Genomic DNA, 16,524 nt, shown 5'->3' with positions numbered 1-16,524 from the left:
CGCTCAGCTGTTTCAATCTGTCAGTGTCAATTACTTATCAGCACAGTGAATTTTTAATTGAGTGGGAAATACTTAATAACTAATGATGAATGTGGAGAATTGTAATAGCTTTAGAATGCAAACCTTTCCTACCCAAACCTCCCTCACCTCCCTCCCTCCCACCCTCAACTCCCTCCCACCCTCACCTCCCTCCCTCCCCCCTCACCTCCCACCCTCATCTCCCTCCTACCCTCCCTCACCTCCCTCCCACCCTCACCTCCCTCCCACCCTCACCTCCCACCCTCATCTCCCTCCTACCCTCCCTCACTCCTTCCAAACCTCCCTCACCTCCCTCCCACCCTCCCACCCCTATCTCCCTCCCACCCTCACCTCCCTTCCTCCCACCCTCACCTCCCTCTCACCCTTACCCCCCTCCCTCACCTCCCACCTTCAGCTCCCTCCTACCCTCTATCACCTCCCTCCAAACCTCCCTCCCTCCCACCCTCAACTCCCTTCCACCCCTGTCTCCCTCCCACCCTCACCTCCCTCCCACCCTCACCTCCCTCCTACCCTCACCTCCCTCCAACCCTCACCTCCCACCCTCACCTCCCTCCAACCCTCCCTCTCTCCATCTCAACCCTCCCTCCCTCCCTCACCTCACATCCCTCCCTCCCTCCCTACCCTCCCTCCTACCTTCACCTCCATCCTACCCTCATCTCCCTTCTACCCTCACCTCCCTCCTACCCTCACATCCCTCCCTCCAATTCTCCCTCATCTCCCTCCTACTCTCCCTCCCTCACCTCCCTCCCTCCTACATCCCTCATCAGAGTGGGATTATCATGATCTCTGTAGCAGCATGAACCAGAAAGCTGATAATTCGCCCCCAGGGATGTCAAGCATTCAGCCTACTTATTAACTTCAGCTGACAGACAATCAAGATAACCATGGGCAACCCGGGGTTACGGAGAGATGCTCAGTTGCCGTGGTAACGCTGTTTGGGAGTGTAAAAGAGGGTAGAAGTGTTAGGTATGAGCCGAGCCTGATGACGTGTGGACCTCTCTCTCTCTCTCTCCTGGAGCGGATACACTGGGAGTGTGTCATGGGTCGTAACTCAGAGGAAAGTGTTGGACAACAGAAAGAATATGAGGAAAGATATTTCTGTCGCTGAGCTTGTTCTAGGCAATGATTAATGCCTCTTAACAGATGCCTCCTTACCAAGACTGAGAGAGGACTGAATGGGCAGGGTCAGACTGTGTACCAACATGAAATAAAGGGCAGATTACATTCATAAAAAATCAACAGTTACTGTAGGTGGGTATATGGAGGGAATACTTTGACAGGGTCTCACTCTCTCTCAATTCAATTTCAATTTAAGGGGCTTTACTCTGCATGGGAAACATATGTTTACATTGCCAAAGCAAGTCAAATAGATAATAAACAGTCTCTCTCTGTCTCTCTCTCTGTCTCATACTGTCTTAAATAATATCTCTGTGTGTGCCACCAGTGCCATCCGAAGCCCCTACCAGTGTGGAGGCCAGGGCGCTGTCTGCCACTGAGGCCATTGTGTGGTGGCTCCCTGTCACCCAGCACACTGTTGAAGGATACCAGGTCAGTAGTACTGTGTCTAGGAGGAGTAACATGACTGTATATTAGATAGGAGAAGAAGAAGCAACCTGTATGCATCAACCCAGAGACCTCAAAACACTGAACTAACTCTTAGTTATGTCGATGGAGTACTCCGTTGTATTTGCACCTGCACGGTGAGGTGCATCATAGGGCCAGGACATTTTCTTGACCCTTTTTATCTTACCAGGACATTTCCTTGACCCTTTTTATCTTACCGGGACATTTTCTTGACCCTTTTTATCTTACCAGGACATTTTCTTGAACATTGTTATGTTACCGGGACATTTTCTTGACCCTTTTTATCTTACCAGGACATTTTCTTGAACATTGTTATGTTACCAGGACATTTTCTTGAACATTGTTATGTTACCAGGACATTTTCTTGACCCTTTTTATCTTACCAGGACATTTCCTTGACCCTTTTTATCTTACCAGGACATTTTCTTGAACATTGTTATCTTACCCGGACATTTTCTTGAACATTGTTATCTTACCAGGACAAATTTTAGGCTCTGTAATTGTGTACACAGTATATTGACTTTCTGTGACCCTCTTCCCCCTCTCTGCTGCTCTCCTCCCTCTCGCCCCTCTCTCCTCTTCTCCCCCGCTCCTCCTCTCTTCCTCTCTCCTCCCCCCTCTCACCCTCCCCTCCTCTCTCCTCTTCTCACCTTCTCCCCTTCACCCCCTCTCCCCCCTCCTGCCAAGGTGCGGTACTGGAGGAAAGTGGAGGACAGAGAGGCATCCAGTCAGAGGGTAGTGGTGTCCAGCAGAGAGAACCAGACAAGGTTGGAGAACATGAGGCCAAACTCCCCCTACCTCATAGAGGTCAGGGCCTACAATGCAGCCGGATATGGACCTCCCAGCCATCACTTCCAGATCTACACCAAAAAAGCCCGTATGTACATCGCTCTCAGGGCCGGTTCACTGGACACAGATGAAGCCTAGTCTAAAAACATTATCAATGGAGTTTCTCTATTGCAAAGGGTGTCTTAGTGGAAGACTAGGCTTTATCTATGTCTGGGAAACTGTCCCTCAGCTCAGTAATCTTCAGCATATTCTGAGAGGGATTTGGTGATATACCATATACCGGGGTGTTTCAAAATACTGACGTAGGATTTTCAATACTGTTTAAACAAAACACATTATTATTTGTATTTCAGTTTTTGAGGTTTGGGGCACGCCTGCCCCCCGCAGCAGGGGCTGTGGGGGTGCGAGTTACGCCTTATAACTAGAAGAATAATAATATATTTATTTATTTATTTTTTGGGGGGGGGGAGAGTGCCCTGTGTGTGCACTTCTGGTACCCCAATATGGTACAGAAACGGTATGACGGTCTGAAACCCTAATTCTGAGTTTCTGATTTTCACATGATCTTTACACTGTAGAACTATTTGGCTTCTGTTTTTCTCCAGCGCCAAGCCGGCCTCCTAAAATAATCAGTAAAAAGCTGAAAGGAACGTCAGTAAACATCGCCTGGGAACATGTCGAACCTTTGGCCAACGAGTCAACAATAGATGGATACAAGGTGTGTGCATTTTACCAAATGCATGGGAGCTTGTAGTGCATTTCAAGCTGAAAGTCTGTACTTAACTGATGTGTTTCTCTGGAGCATTCGTCACATACTGTACGTACATTTGACGTAACAGGTTTCTTAAAGCCGCAGCATTCAATACACAACTGAGCTAAAAAGTACATCTTACTGAACACAACATACAGTTTACTCAAGTACCTGCCTTGAGGTCACAACTCCTTAGAATGACCATATGAACAGATATCTAATGCTGTCTGTCTCTGTCTGTATATCTGTCTGTCTCTCTCTGTCTGTTGGTCTCCATACAGGTCTTGTACAGGAAGGCTGGCCTCTCCACAGGTATACTGTATACCACAGGGAAGCGGTCCATAGACTTGCCCATGCCCAGGGACGGGGACTGCGTAGTGGAGGTCAGGGCGCATAGCGAGGGAGGAGATGGGGCTGTGGCCCAAGTACGCATCTCAGGTAAACATCAATCAAAACCCCTCCACCCATTTTATATGACTGTAGACTCCACTAAAACCCCTCCACCCATTTTATATGACTGTAGACTTCAGTAAAGACCCTCCACCCATCTTATATGACTGTAGACTTCACTAAAACCCCTCCACCCATCTTATATGACTGTAGACTTCAGTAAAGACCCCCCACCCATCTTATATGACTGTAGACTCCACTAAAACCCCTCCACCCATCTTATATCAAATCAAATCAAATCAAATTTATTTTTATATAGCCCTTCGTACATCAGCTGATATTCTCAAAGTGCTGTACAGAAACCCAGCCTAAAACCCCAAACAGCAAGCAAAGCATGTGAAAGAAGCACGGTGGCTAGGAAAAACTCCCTAGGAAAAACTCCCTAGAAAGGCCAAAAACCTAGGAAGAAACCTAGAGAGGAACCAGGCTATGAGGGGTGGCCAGTCCTCTTCTGGCTGTGCAGGGTGGATATTATAACAGAACATGGTCAAGATGTTAAAATGTTCATAAATGACCAGCATGGTCAAATAATAATAATCATAGTAGTTGTCGAGGGTGCAACAAGCACGTCCGGTGAACAGGTCAGGGTTCCATAGCCGCAGGCAGAACAGTTGAAACTGGAGCAGCAGCACGGCCAGGTGGACTGGGGACAGCAAGGAGTCATCATACCAGGTAGTCCTGAGGCATGGTCCTAGGGCTCAGGTCCTCCGAGAGAAAGAGAGAATTAGAGAGAGCATATTTAAATACACACAGGACACCGGATAAGACAAGAGAAATACTCCAGATGTAACAGACTGACCCTAGCCCCCCGACACATAAACTACTGCAGCATAAATACTGGAGGCTGAGACAGGAGGGATCAGAAGACACTGTGGCCCCATCCGATGATACCCCCGGACAGGGCCAAACAGGCAGGATATAACCCCACCCACTTTGCCAAAGCACAGCCCCCACACCACTAGAGGGATGTCTCCAACCACCAACTTACCGTCCTAAGACAAGGCCGAGTATAGCCCACAACGATCTCCGCCATGGCACAACCCAAGGGGGGGGGGCGCCAACCCAGACAGGAAGACCACGTCAGTGACTCAACCCACTCAAGTGACGCACCCCTCCCATGGACGGCATGGAAGAACACCAGTAGGCCAGTGACTCAGCCCCTGTAAAAGGGTTAGAGGCAGAGAATCCCAGTGGAAAGAGGGGAACCGGCAAGGCAGAGACAGCAAGGGCGGTTCGTTGCTCCAGCCTTTCCGTTCACCTTCACACTCCTGGGCCAGACTATACTTAATCATAGGACCTACTGAAGAGATAAGTCTTCAGTAAAGACTTAAAGGTTGAGACTGAGTCTGCGTCTCTCACATTGGTAGGCAGACCATTCCATAAAAATGGAGCTCTATAGGAGAAAGCCCTACCTCCAGCCGTTTGCTTAGAAATTCTAGGGACAATTAGGAGGCCTGCGTCTTGTGACCGTAGCGTACGTGTAGGTATGTACGGCAGGACCAAATCGGAAAGATAGGTAGGAGCAAGCCCATGTAATGCTTTGTAGGTTAGCAGTAAAACCTTGAAATCAGCCCTTGCCTTAACAGGAAGCCAGTGTAGGGAGGCTAGCACTGGAGTAATATGATCACATTTTTTGGTTCTAGTCTAGATTCTAGCAGCCGTATTTAGCACTAACTGAAGTTTATTTAGTGCTTTATCCGGGTAGCCGGAAAGTAGAGCATTGCAGTAGTCCAGCCTAGAAGTAACAAAAGCATGGATTAATTGTTCTGCATCATTTTTGGACAGAAAATTTCTGATTTTTGCAATGTTACGTAGATGGAAAAAAGCTGTCCTTGAAACAGTCTTGATATGTTCTTCAAAAGAGAGATCAGGGTCCAGAGTAACGCCAAGGTCCTTCACAGTTTTATTTGAGACGACTGTACAACCATCCAGATGAATTGTCAGATTCAACAGAAGATCTCTTTGTTTCTTGGGACCTAGAACAAGCATCTCTGTTTTGTCCGAGTTTAAAAGTAGAAAGTTTGCAGCCATCCACTTCTTTATGTCTGAAACACAGGCCTCTAGCGAGGGCAATTTTGGGGCTTCACCATGTTTCATTGAAATGTACAGCTGTGTGTCGTCCGCATAGCAGTGAAATTAACATTATGTTTTCGAATGACATCCCCAAGAGGTAAAATATATAGTGAAAACAATAGTGGTCCTAAAACGGAACCTTGAGGAACACCGAAATTTACAATTGATTTGTCAGAGGACAAACCATTCACAGAGACAAACTGATATCTTTCCGACAGATAAGATCTAAACCAGGCCAGAACTTGTCCATGTAGACCAATTTGGGTTTCCAATCTCTCCAAAAGAATGTGGTGATCGATGGTATCAAAAGCGGCACTAAGATCTAGGAGCACGAGGACAGATGCAGAGCCTCGGTCTGACGTCATTAAAAGGTCATTTACCACCTTCACAAGTGCAGTCTCAGTGCTATGATGGGGTCTAAAACCAGACTGAAGCGTTTCGTATACATTGTTTGTCTTCAGGAAGGCAGTGAGTTGCTGTGCAACAGCTTTTTCTAAAATTTTTGAGAGGAATGGAAGATTCGATATAGGCCGATAGTTTTTTATAATTTCTGGATCAAGATTCGGCTTTTTCAAGAGAGGCTTTATTACTGCCACTTTTAGTGAGCTTGGTACACATCCGGTGGATAGAGAGCCGTTTATTATGTTCAACATAGGAGGGCCAAGCACAGGAAGCAGCTCTTTCAGTAGTTTAGTTGGAATAGGGTCCAGTATGCAGCTTGAGGGTTTGGAGGCCATGATTATTTTCATCATTGCGTCAAGAGATATAGTACTAAAACACTTTAGTATCTCCCTTGATCCTAGGTCCTGGCAGAGTTGTGTAGACTCAGGACAATGGAGCTTTGGAGGAATACCCAGATTTAAAGAGGAGTCTGTAATTTGCTTTCTAATGATCATGATCTTTTCCTCAAAGAAGTTCATAAATTTATTACTGCTGAAGTGAAAGCCATCCTCCATTTGCGAAGGCTGCTTTTTAGTTAGCTTTGCGACAGTATCAAAAAGAAATTTGGGATTGTTCTTATTTTCCTCAATTAAGTTGGAAAAATAGGATGATCGAGCAGCAGTGAGGGCTCTTCGATACTGCACGGTACTGTCTTTCCAAGCTAGTCGGAAGACTTCCAGTTTGGTGTGGCGCCATTTCCGTTCCAATTTTCTGGAAGCTTGCTTCAGAGCTCGTGTATTTTCTGTATACCAGGGAGCTAGTTTCTTATGACAGATGTTTTTAGTTTTTAGGGGTGCAACTGCATCTAGGGTATTGCGCAAGGTTAAATTGAGTTCCTCGGTTAGGTGGTTAACTGATTTTTGTCCTCTGACGTCCTTGGGTAGGCAGAGGCAGTCTGGAAGGGCATCAAGGAATCTTTGGGTTGTCTGAGAATTTATAGCACGACTTTTAATGCTCCTTGGTTGGGGTCTGAGCAGATTATTTGTTGCAATTGCAAACGTAATAAAATGGTGGTCCGATAGTCCAGGATTATGAGGAAAAACATTTAGATCCACAACATTTATTCCATGGGACAAAACTAGGTCCAGAGTATGACTGTGGCAGTGAGTAGGTCCAGAGACATGTTGGACAAAACCCACTGAGTCGATGATGGCTCCGAAAGCCTTTTGGAGTGGGTCTGTGGACTTTTCCATGTGAATGTTAAAGTCACCAAAAATTAGAATATTATCTGCTATGACTACAAGATCCGATAGGAATTCAGGGAACTCGGTGAGGAACACTGCATATGGCCCAGGAGGCCTGTAAACAGTAGCTATAAAAAGTGAGTGAGTAGGCTGCATAGATTTCATGACTAGAAGCTCAAAAGACGAAAACGTCATTGTTTTTTTTTTTGTAAATTGAAATTTGCTATCGTAAATGTTAGCAACACCTCCGCCTTTGCCGGATGAACGGGGGGGTATGGTCACTAGTGTAACCAGGGGGTGAGGCCTCATTTAACACAGTAAATTCATCAGGCTTAAGCCATGTTTCAGTCAGGCCAATCACATCAAGATTATTATCAGTGATTAGTTCATTGACTATAACTGCCTTGGAAGTGAGGGATCTAACATTAAGTAACCCAATTTTGAGATGTGAGGTATCACAATCTCTTTCAATAATGGCAGGAATGGAGGAGGTCTTTATACTAGTGAGATTGCTAAAGCGAACACCGCCATTTTTAATTTTGCCCAACCTAGATCGAGGCACAGACACGGTCTCAATGGGGAAAGCTGAGCTGACTACGCTGACTGTGCTAGTGGCAGACTCCACTAAGCTGGCAGGCTGGCTAACAGCCTGCTGCCTGGCCTGCACCCTATTTCATTGTGGAGCTAGAGGAGTTAGAGCCCTGTCTATGTTCGTAGATAAGATGAGAGCACCCCTCCAGCTAGGATGGAGTCCGTCACTCCTCAACAGGCCAGGCTTGGTCCTGTTTGTGGGTGAGTCCCAGAAAGAGGGCCAATTATCTACAAATTCTATCTTTTGGGAGGGGCAGAAAACAGTTTTCAACCAGCGATTGAGTTGTGAGACTCTGCTGTAGAGCTCATCACTCCCCCTAACTGGGAGGGGGCCAGAGACAATTAATCGATGCCGACACATCTTTCTAGCTGATTTACACGCTGAAGCTATGTTGCGCTTGGTGACCTCTGACTGTTTCATCCTAACATCGTTGGTGCCGACGTGGATAACAATATCTCTATACTCTCTACACTCGCCAGTTTTAGCTTTAGCCAGCACCGTCTTTAGATTAGCCTTAACGTCGGTAGCCCTGCCCCCTGGTAAACAGTGTATGATCGCTGGATGATTAGTTTTAAGTCTAATACTGCGGGTAATGGAGTCGCCAATGTCTAGGGTTTTCAATTTGTCAGAGCTAATGGTGGGAGCCGTCGGCGTCTCAGACCCCACAACGGGAGGAGTAGAGACCAGAGAAGTCTCGGCCTCCGACTCCGACTCGCTTAATGGGGAGAACCGGTTGAAAGTTTCTGTCGGCTGAATAAGCGACACCGGTTGAGCATTCCTACAGCGTTTCCCTCCAGAAGCCATGAGAAAGATGTCCGGCTGCGGGGACCGTGCGAGGGGGTTTATACTAACGTTACTATCTGTACTTACTGGTGGCACAGACGCTGTTTCATCCTTTCCTACACTGAAATTACCCTTGCCTAACGATCGCGTCTGAAGCTGGGCTTGCAGCACAGCTATCCTTGCCGTAAGGCGATCGTTCTCCTGTATATTATAAGTACAACGACTGCAATTAGAAGGCATCATGTTAATGTTACTTAGCTTCGGCTGTTTGAAGTCCTGACGAACCATGTCCAGATAAAACCTCCGGGGTGAAAAAGTTGAATGAAAAAAGTTGAGTGAGGGAAAAAGTAAAAATATACGGTAATGAAAAAATAAAAACCCATCAGGTAGCAAAGTAAGATCGGCAACAAAACGCACAGCAGCGTAAACAAGTCTGCAAGTTATATGACTGTAGACTTCAGTAAAGACCCTCCACCCATCTTATATGACTGTAGACTCCACTAAAACCCCTCCATCCATCTTATATGACTGTAGACTTCAGTAAAGACCCTCCACCCATCTTATATGACTGTAGACTTCACTAAAACCCCTCCACCCATCTTATATGACTGTAGACTTCACTAAAACCCCTCCACCCATCTTATATGACTGTAGACTTCAGTAAAGACCCTCCACCCATCTTATGACTGTAGACTTCAGTAAAGACCCTCCACCCATCTTATATGACTGTAGACTTCAGTAAAGACCCTCCACCCATCTTATATGACTGTAGACTCCACTAAAACCCCTCCACCCATCTTATATGACTGTAGACTTCAGTAAAGACCCTCCACCCATCTTATATGACTGTAGACTCCACTAAAACCCCTCCACCCATCTTATATGACTGTAGACTTCACTAAAACCCCTCCACCCATCTTATATGACTGTAGACTCCACTAAAACCCCTCCACCCATCTTATATGACTGTAGACTTCAGTAAAGACCCTCCACCCATCTTATATGACTGTAGACTTCAGTAAAGACCATCCACCCATCTTATATGACTGTAGACTTCAGTAAAGACCCTCCACCCATCTTATATGACTGTAGACTTCACTAAAACCCCTCCACCCATCTTATATGACTGTAGACTTCAGTAAAGACCCTCCACCCATCTTATTATGACTGTAGACTTCAGTAAAGACCCTCCACCCATCTTATATGACTGTAGACTTCAGTAAAGACCCTCCACCCATGTTATTCGTCTACTACAGTAATATAAACTATGACAACATTAGTGACAGCCCCTGTCTATAGGCCCCCTGGTTTACAGTGACAAATGACTTTTATGACAAATGATATTTTATGACTGACAGGACAGGGAAATAATCCTGCTATTTTATGACTGACAGGACAGCCAAGGAATGAATAATAGGCTACACAACGCACCTCTCTGACCAGGCAGCTCACAAATGCCTTTTCAATGGAGTGGTATTGATATAAAAACAAGCCTTTATGAATGTAGTATTTGTGAATTGAGCAGAGAGAAAATTCTCTTAAAAAATAAAGGCAGTGTCAGCCACAAGCATCAGCCAGTAATTTACATGTCATCGAAACGGTCCATTGTCAGACAACTTCCAAATCCAATCTTTGGTTTATTGAGAACATGTCACACCATATCTCACACACACACACACACACACACACACACACACACACACACACACACACACACACACACACACACACCACACACCACACACACACACACACACACACACACACACACACACACACACACACACACACACACACACACACACACACACACCACACACACAGAGAGAGCTCTCAGAGTGGTACATAGGATGATATGAAGACCTACACAAAGTGGTTGAAACATTGTCTCCACTAAACCACATAGGAGCATAGATTGCAGTATGTTCTCTTTTTACCATTTGCTGTAAAGTTACTGTAAAGCACTTTGTGACAAATGTCTCCCCACAATATCTCTAAAACGTCTCCAACATGCTTTGTGTCTCTGTACAAATGTACACATCATTGAAACATCACAATATTGGCTCTGTGTCTGTAAAACTGTAATTAAATGAAATTAAATCCTAATCGAAACGTGTGTCTTTGTGTCTCTGTCTATCTTCATCCAGGAGGAGCCGTCATGGTCACCCAGTCCCTCAGCCTGGCCTCTCTGCTCCTGGTGGCTATGTTTTGCCTGCTGGCCCTCTGAATGTAGTGCATCTTTCTCTGTCTACACTGCCCAGTCCAGTGAAGGAGACTCTGTGAGGTTGACGCCTATGATGACTTTGGTTCCCACAATCTTTGGTTTCACCCTGAAGGCCAAAGGCTCATATTCCCACCTCGAGGAATAGGGCTTTGTTTGTGGAAGAAAAAAAACACAATAAGAAATTTGTATAAAGGACAAAGAATGACATCTGGAATATCTCTTAAATCATACCTACAATATCTTTGAAGGAGGAGCGTCAAAAGGAAGTCTTTCAACTTTTTCAATATGCCTTATATGTAAACAGTTACACTTATCTTTCACAATGCCATGACTTGCTCCTAACTGGGTGAGGTGTGAGTGCTGAAGTACTGCACAACGTTTGTAAGTAACTGTTTTCAAATATATTGTGATAAGGGCCTTTCTTGTTCATTCATGAAGGTGCAGTAGCTTGGAAGTGTGTGTTTCATTTGATGTAGGACATTATGGATCATTAATACAATGTTTACGTTCCTTATATAAAGCATGAGCTAAGCAGGTGATATAGTTGTGAAGGATAAGTCTACAAGTTTACCAAATTGTCTTTATATTTCAATTGCATTTCATTGGCTTTTTCTTAGTACTTTTTAATCATTTTTTCCAAGGTAAATCACACCCTCCACTTACAGAGATACAGTCAAATCAAATCTCTACTCAAGGTCCTTGGCATACATCAGAGTTTTATTATCAAACATCATCAGACAAAAGAGGAATTTATGTCATGCTAATATAATATATGCAATAATGTTTATGGTTTTGCCATCTCACAAGTACATATAGCCTACTATTAACGCTGTAACGTCGTTGTTCTGAGAAACATCAAGTACATATAGCCTACTATTAACGCTGTAACGTCGTTGTTCTGAGAAACATAGATTTTATCTCCCAAAAAAACATGCTTCTTTCCAACTCATAACTTTCTCTAAATTAATGGGAGACCAGTTTGGAAGTGTTTGCATGTATCTGAAAGAGTTTACTGACAAAACAAGATAAACTTCTTAGCCAGAGTGATGCCTGCATTTTTAGCACATGTACATCTGTGTTTGTAAAGTTGAATGTATTGAATAACTGTGGAAATGAGCTTTAAAACATATCAGACCTGCAGTTTCTAACATGATATAAACAATATGTGACAGTGGTGCATTTGGTTTGGTTGTCAGGACACTCAACTGTCCTGTGACCGTCGTGTGTCCAATGTTGTTAAAGTGTCCAATTGGAGGAACCATAATTAAACTGAGTTTGCAATCATAAATAGAATTCTAGAATGGGTATTTGCCATTCTTTTTGTCCTGTTCTTAGGATTCTATTGCTATGGTTGGAGTATCCCATGAAAGAGTACATTGAGCACAAAAAGTTGTTTGTTTTGACTGTATCGTTAAGACTTCAGTGGTAGACTATAAATGCTGGTGTTTTGTAAAGAATGTTGCCATCTTTTTTATGTCTTAACTCTTTTATATGTTTTCATATCTTTATTAGTCAATGTCTCAGTGTGAATCGCAGTGCTAACAGTTCTGCAGTAATACACACTCGGTCCAGTAACATTACAATGTCTGTCTGAATCTTCAATCGTCCTTTCTATTTTATTAACTATAACACAACCTGCCTAGCGCCTAAAACAGTTATGCTATTATCGTGTATCATTGTCCATAAACTGGTGCAAAGCACAAGAGAAACAAAATAAACTATCAAAATCAATATCTGAGAATAACCATCTGAAGCTCATACATTTGTCCTACTATTTTTGCAACATTGTTTTGTATTTTTATCAATAACATGAGTGTGATCAGAGTTATACTGTATACAGGATGCATTATCAATTGGTGTTGTTGTTTTTGTTTATGTTTGTGATTAATATATTTCATCCTGATGACCCACCACTGGTTCAACAGTAGAGGTTTATTATGATCATGTACCACTGAAAATTATGTGTTTTTGATTGCTCTGCGAATACATGTTCAGTGTGACTGAGTGATGCTAGCCATTCTTCTACCAGCTCTGGTCCACGGAGATACGTGTGGCTTGGTAACGCAAGGTTAAGGTAGCTCCCTGGACCAGAAGCCATGCTTCTTCTATATACATTGTGACTATATCAACAAAACATCCACCACAAAGTGCTTTTCCCAGTTTCCACTCATGCAACAAATCATCGAAAGAGTTGCCAAATGCATGAATGCCTTGAACTTATTTGTTATTTCGAAGGAAACGGTTGCTAAGAAAATGAACGCTATGGAAACGGTTGCTATTACTACATCCTCTAACATGCATGACATTGGAAACGAGAGGTATAGGCCTGTACGGTAAAAAAAAACTCCATCCATACATTGCAATGAGTCAACGTACAGTCATACATTCAGGCAACTTCCTATCAGCTTCATATGAACTCAACTGCCTTTGTGGTAAACAATAATAAACATTAATTCCGTCATGAGTGAAATCCCTTTATGTCAGAGACTGTATAATGTATGCATACTGTACTTTCTCTAGATAAGCCTAACATGTGCATTAGTTGCCTCAAGCCAGTCATCTCAAGGGGAAGTCTATGTAGGGCAGTTTGTTGTAGTTGTAAAATTAGGAAACCTTTCAATAAATTCCCTGATTTTTCCAGAAATCCTCAAACCAGAATTTCTGGGAATTTGGGGAAAGTTTCTGGAATTTTTCCATCGTAATGGGGGTTAAGGTTTTCGAGAGAAAAACCTTAACTGGCTAAAGGAATCTCACTCATTCAGTAGGTTCAGTACGGGTCAGTCCTGCAGTCTCATTCCTTACTGTAAGATTGGTTGGGGTTTGATGACATTACCACTGTGGTTGATGATGCAGGGTTTGGCTGTACAATGTTCAGTGCTTTGCTCATACTGTAATGAATAGGAATCACACATGTTGAGAAGGAGGGGTGAAACTGGACTCTCTCGTTGTCTGGACTTAAAAAGAACAATAAAATAATAGTTACTATAACTATTCATTTAGGTGAATTGTTTCTTTTTTATATATTGAATGTATGTAGCTACTGAAACTGTTCATGATTTATGAGAAAACTAAGATTATGAACTCAAGCTACAAGACTTTAAGTTATCAGTATTGAAAGATTTTGTAGCTTGAAGTCTCAAGTCCAATACATAACGAACTTGTAAAGAGGTTTGGAACTCTTGGTGTAACAGTTAAGGTGGACCTGGGTTTGAGTCCCAGTTGGGTCTACCCACTGAATTTGCTACATTGGTGTTAGAATTGGGATGGTGCCTGTTAGGCCATAGGAGATGGGTGTAGTTTACACTTAAACATATTTTTTTTAATTGAACCTTTATTTAACTAGGCAAGTCAGTTAAGAACAAATTCTTATTTACAATGACGGCCTACCCAGGCCAAACCCAGACGACGCTGGACCAATTGTGCGCCGCCTAATGGGACTCCCAATCACGGCCGGTTGTGATACAGCCTGGATTCGAACCAGGGTGTCTGTAGTGATGGCTCAAGCACTGAGATGCAGTGCCTTAGACCGCTGCACCCTCAGGAGCTCCACTTGAGGGACTAAGTATAGAGAAGCGTGAGGACACACTCTCCTGACGGAAGTGGGTAGAAGCAACCTTAACACAACACCTAGCAAGCTTGTCAAGAGGTTTAGAGCTCTTGGCTTAACATTTAAGGTCTTGGCTGGACCCAGGTTTGAGTCCTGATCAGGGCTACCCCCTGAATTCTTCTTCACATCCCACAAAACATTGTTTCCTGGATATCCCCATCTGGTCCAATATTAGGTCAAATTGACTTTCCCAATAGTGTCACAGCAAACAATAACTGTGCGCACCTCTGGCCAAGGACGCCTTTTGGGAGAGCGCAGGAAAACAGCTGATCAGAACCAGGAAGTAAAAATGAGTTTAACATGATTGTTAGACTGAGTCAAACAAACTTGTAAATTACAATCGTATTTCCCAATAAATGTAGATGTCTCTGTTTCCTACTGAGTTGCAGAATGTGTTAGAAAAAGCTATTTAGAAAAAGCTATTTAGAAAAGCTATTTAGAAAAGCAATTGAATTCCTGGATCTTAACCGCTGAGGGCGCGGGGTTGTCGGCTCTAGAACTGCTGATGTGCAGGCCTTGTACAGCCCTCTTGGTATGCATTAGGTTTTACTCAATTGGAAAGCTCCATTGAGAAAGCAGTTTTTCCCCAGTAATACATTTACATTGTGGCAGACCTCTTACTTTTGTAATCAGGCTTTTATCCCCCATTGCAGGTTTGGGATTCAGGACATTTTCATGGAACAAATCAAATTTAATAAAATTGTATTTGTCACATGCTTGGTAAACAACAGGTGTAGATTGAGTGAAATGCTTACTTACGAGTCCTTCCCAACAATACAGAGAAAAACAAAGAGAAAAAGTAGAAAAAATAATAACACAAGGAATAAATACACAATGACTAACGATAACTTGGCTATATACACATGTACCAGTACTGAGTTGATGTGCAGGTGTAGGAGGTAATTGAGGTAGATATGTACATACAGGTAGGGATAAAGTGACTATGTGATGAGTCAAAAGAGAGAGTGCAAAAAGGGTCAATGCAGAGAGTCTGGGTAGCTATTGGTTAACTATTTAGCAGTCTTAAGTCTTAAGATTTTTAGGGCCTTCCTTTGACACCGCCTGGTATAGAGGTCCTGGATGGCAGAAAGCTTGGCCCCAGTGATGTACTGGGACGTACGCCCTACCCCCTGTAACGCCTTGCGGTCGGATGCCAAGCAGTTGCCATACCAAGCGGTGATGCAGCCAGTGAAGATGCTATCAATGGTGCATCTGTATAACTTGTTGAGGATCTGAGGGCTCCCGCTGAATCTTTTCAGCCTCCTGAGGGGTAACAGGCATTGCCGTGCCCTCTTCATGACTGTGTTGGTGTGTTTGGACTATGATAATTCCTTAGTGAAGCTGTCAACTTGCTCCACTACAGCCCATGGTCGATGTGGATGGGTCATCGTCATCGGTGATCAGGCCTACCACTGTCGTGTCATCTGCAAACTTAATGATGGTGTTGGAGTCGTGCGTGGCCGCCCAGTCGTGGGTGAACAGGGAGTACAGGAGGGGACTGAGCACGCACCCCTGAGGGGCCCCTGTGTTGATGGTCAGTGTGGAAGATGTGTTGTTGCCTATCCTCATCACCTGGGGACAGCCCGTCAGGAAGTCCAGGATCCAGTTGCAGAGAGAGCCATTTAATCCCAGGGTCCTTAGTTTACTGATGAGCTTGAAGGACACTATGGTGTTGAACGCTGAGCTGTAGTCAATGAACAGCATTCTCATGTAGGTGTTCATTTTGTCCAGGTGGGAGAGGGCAGTGTGGAGTGCAATAGAGATTGCCTCATCTGTGGATCTGTTAGGGCGGTATGCGAATTGGAGTGGGTCCTGGGTGTCTGGGATAATGGTGTTGATATGAGCCCTGACCAGCCTTTTAAAGCATTTCATGGCTACAGATGTGAGTGCAATGAGGCGATAGTCATTTAGACAAGTTAGCTTGGCGTTCTTGGTAACACGGACTATGGTTGTCTGCTTGAAACATGTTGGTATTACAGCCCGGGTCAGGGAGAGGTTGAAAATGTC

The 16,524-nt window shown here is 44.0% G+C and overlaps 1 protein-coding gene across 4 annotated transcripts in view; it reads left to right on the top strand.

The window, feature by feature from the left end:
- Positions 1-13,903, top strand: part of LOC106561641 (contactin-1a) — a 174,769-nt gene extending 160,866 nt beyond the window's left edge. For all 4 annotated transcript variants that reach the window (XM_014125784.3, XM_014125783.3, XM_082957410.1 and 1 more), the window contains 5 exons: positions 1,484-1,587; positions 2,311-2,500; positions 3,018-3,130; positions 3,445-3,601; positions 10,834-13,903. In XM_014125784.3, the coding sequence (XP_013981259.1) occupies positions 1,484-1,587; positions 2,311-2,500; positions 3,018-3,130; positions 3,445-3,601; positions 10,834-10,913 (644 nt within the window). In that variant the 3' untranslated portion in view covers positions 10,914-13,903. The remainder of the gene's footprint in view (positions 1-1,483; positions 1,588-2,310; positions 2,501-3,017; positions 3,131-3,444; positions 3,602-10,833) is intronic.
- Positions 13,904-16,524: the final 2,621 nt, after the last annotated feature.

The sequence above is a fragment of the Salmo salar genome, chromosome 10 (assembly GCF_965601325.2).
Source record: "Salmo salar chromosome 10, fSalSal1, whole genome shotgun sequence".
NCBI lineage: Eukaryota > Metazoa > Chordata > Actinopteri > Salmoniformes > Salmonidae > Salmo > Salmo salar.
The sequence above is the reverse complement of the archived record's forward strand: the minus strand, read 5'-3'. Positions and strand labels throughout refer to the sequence as shown.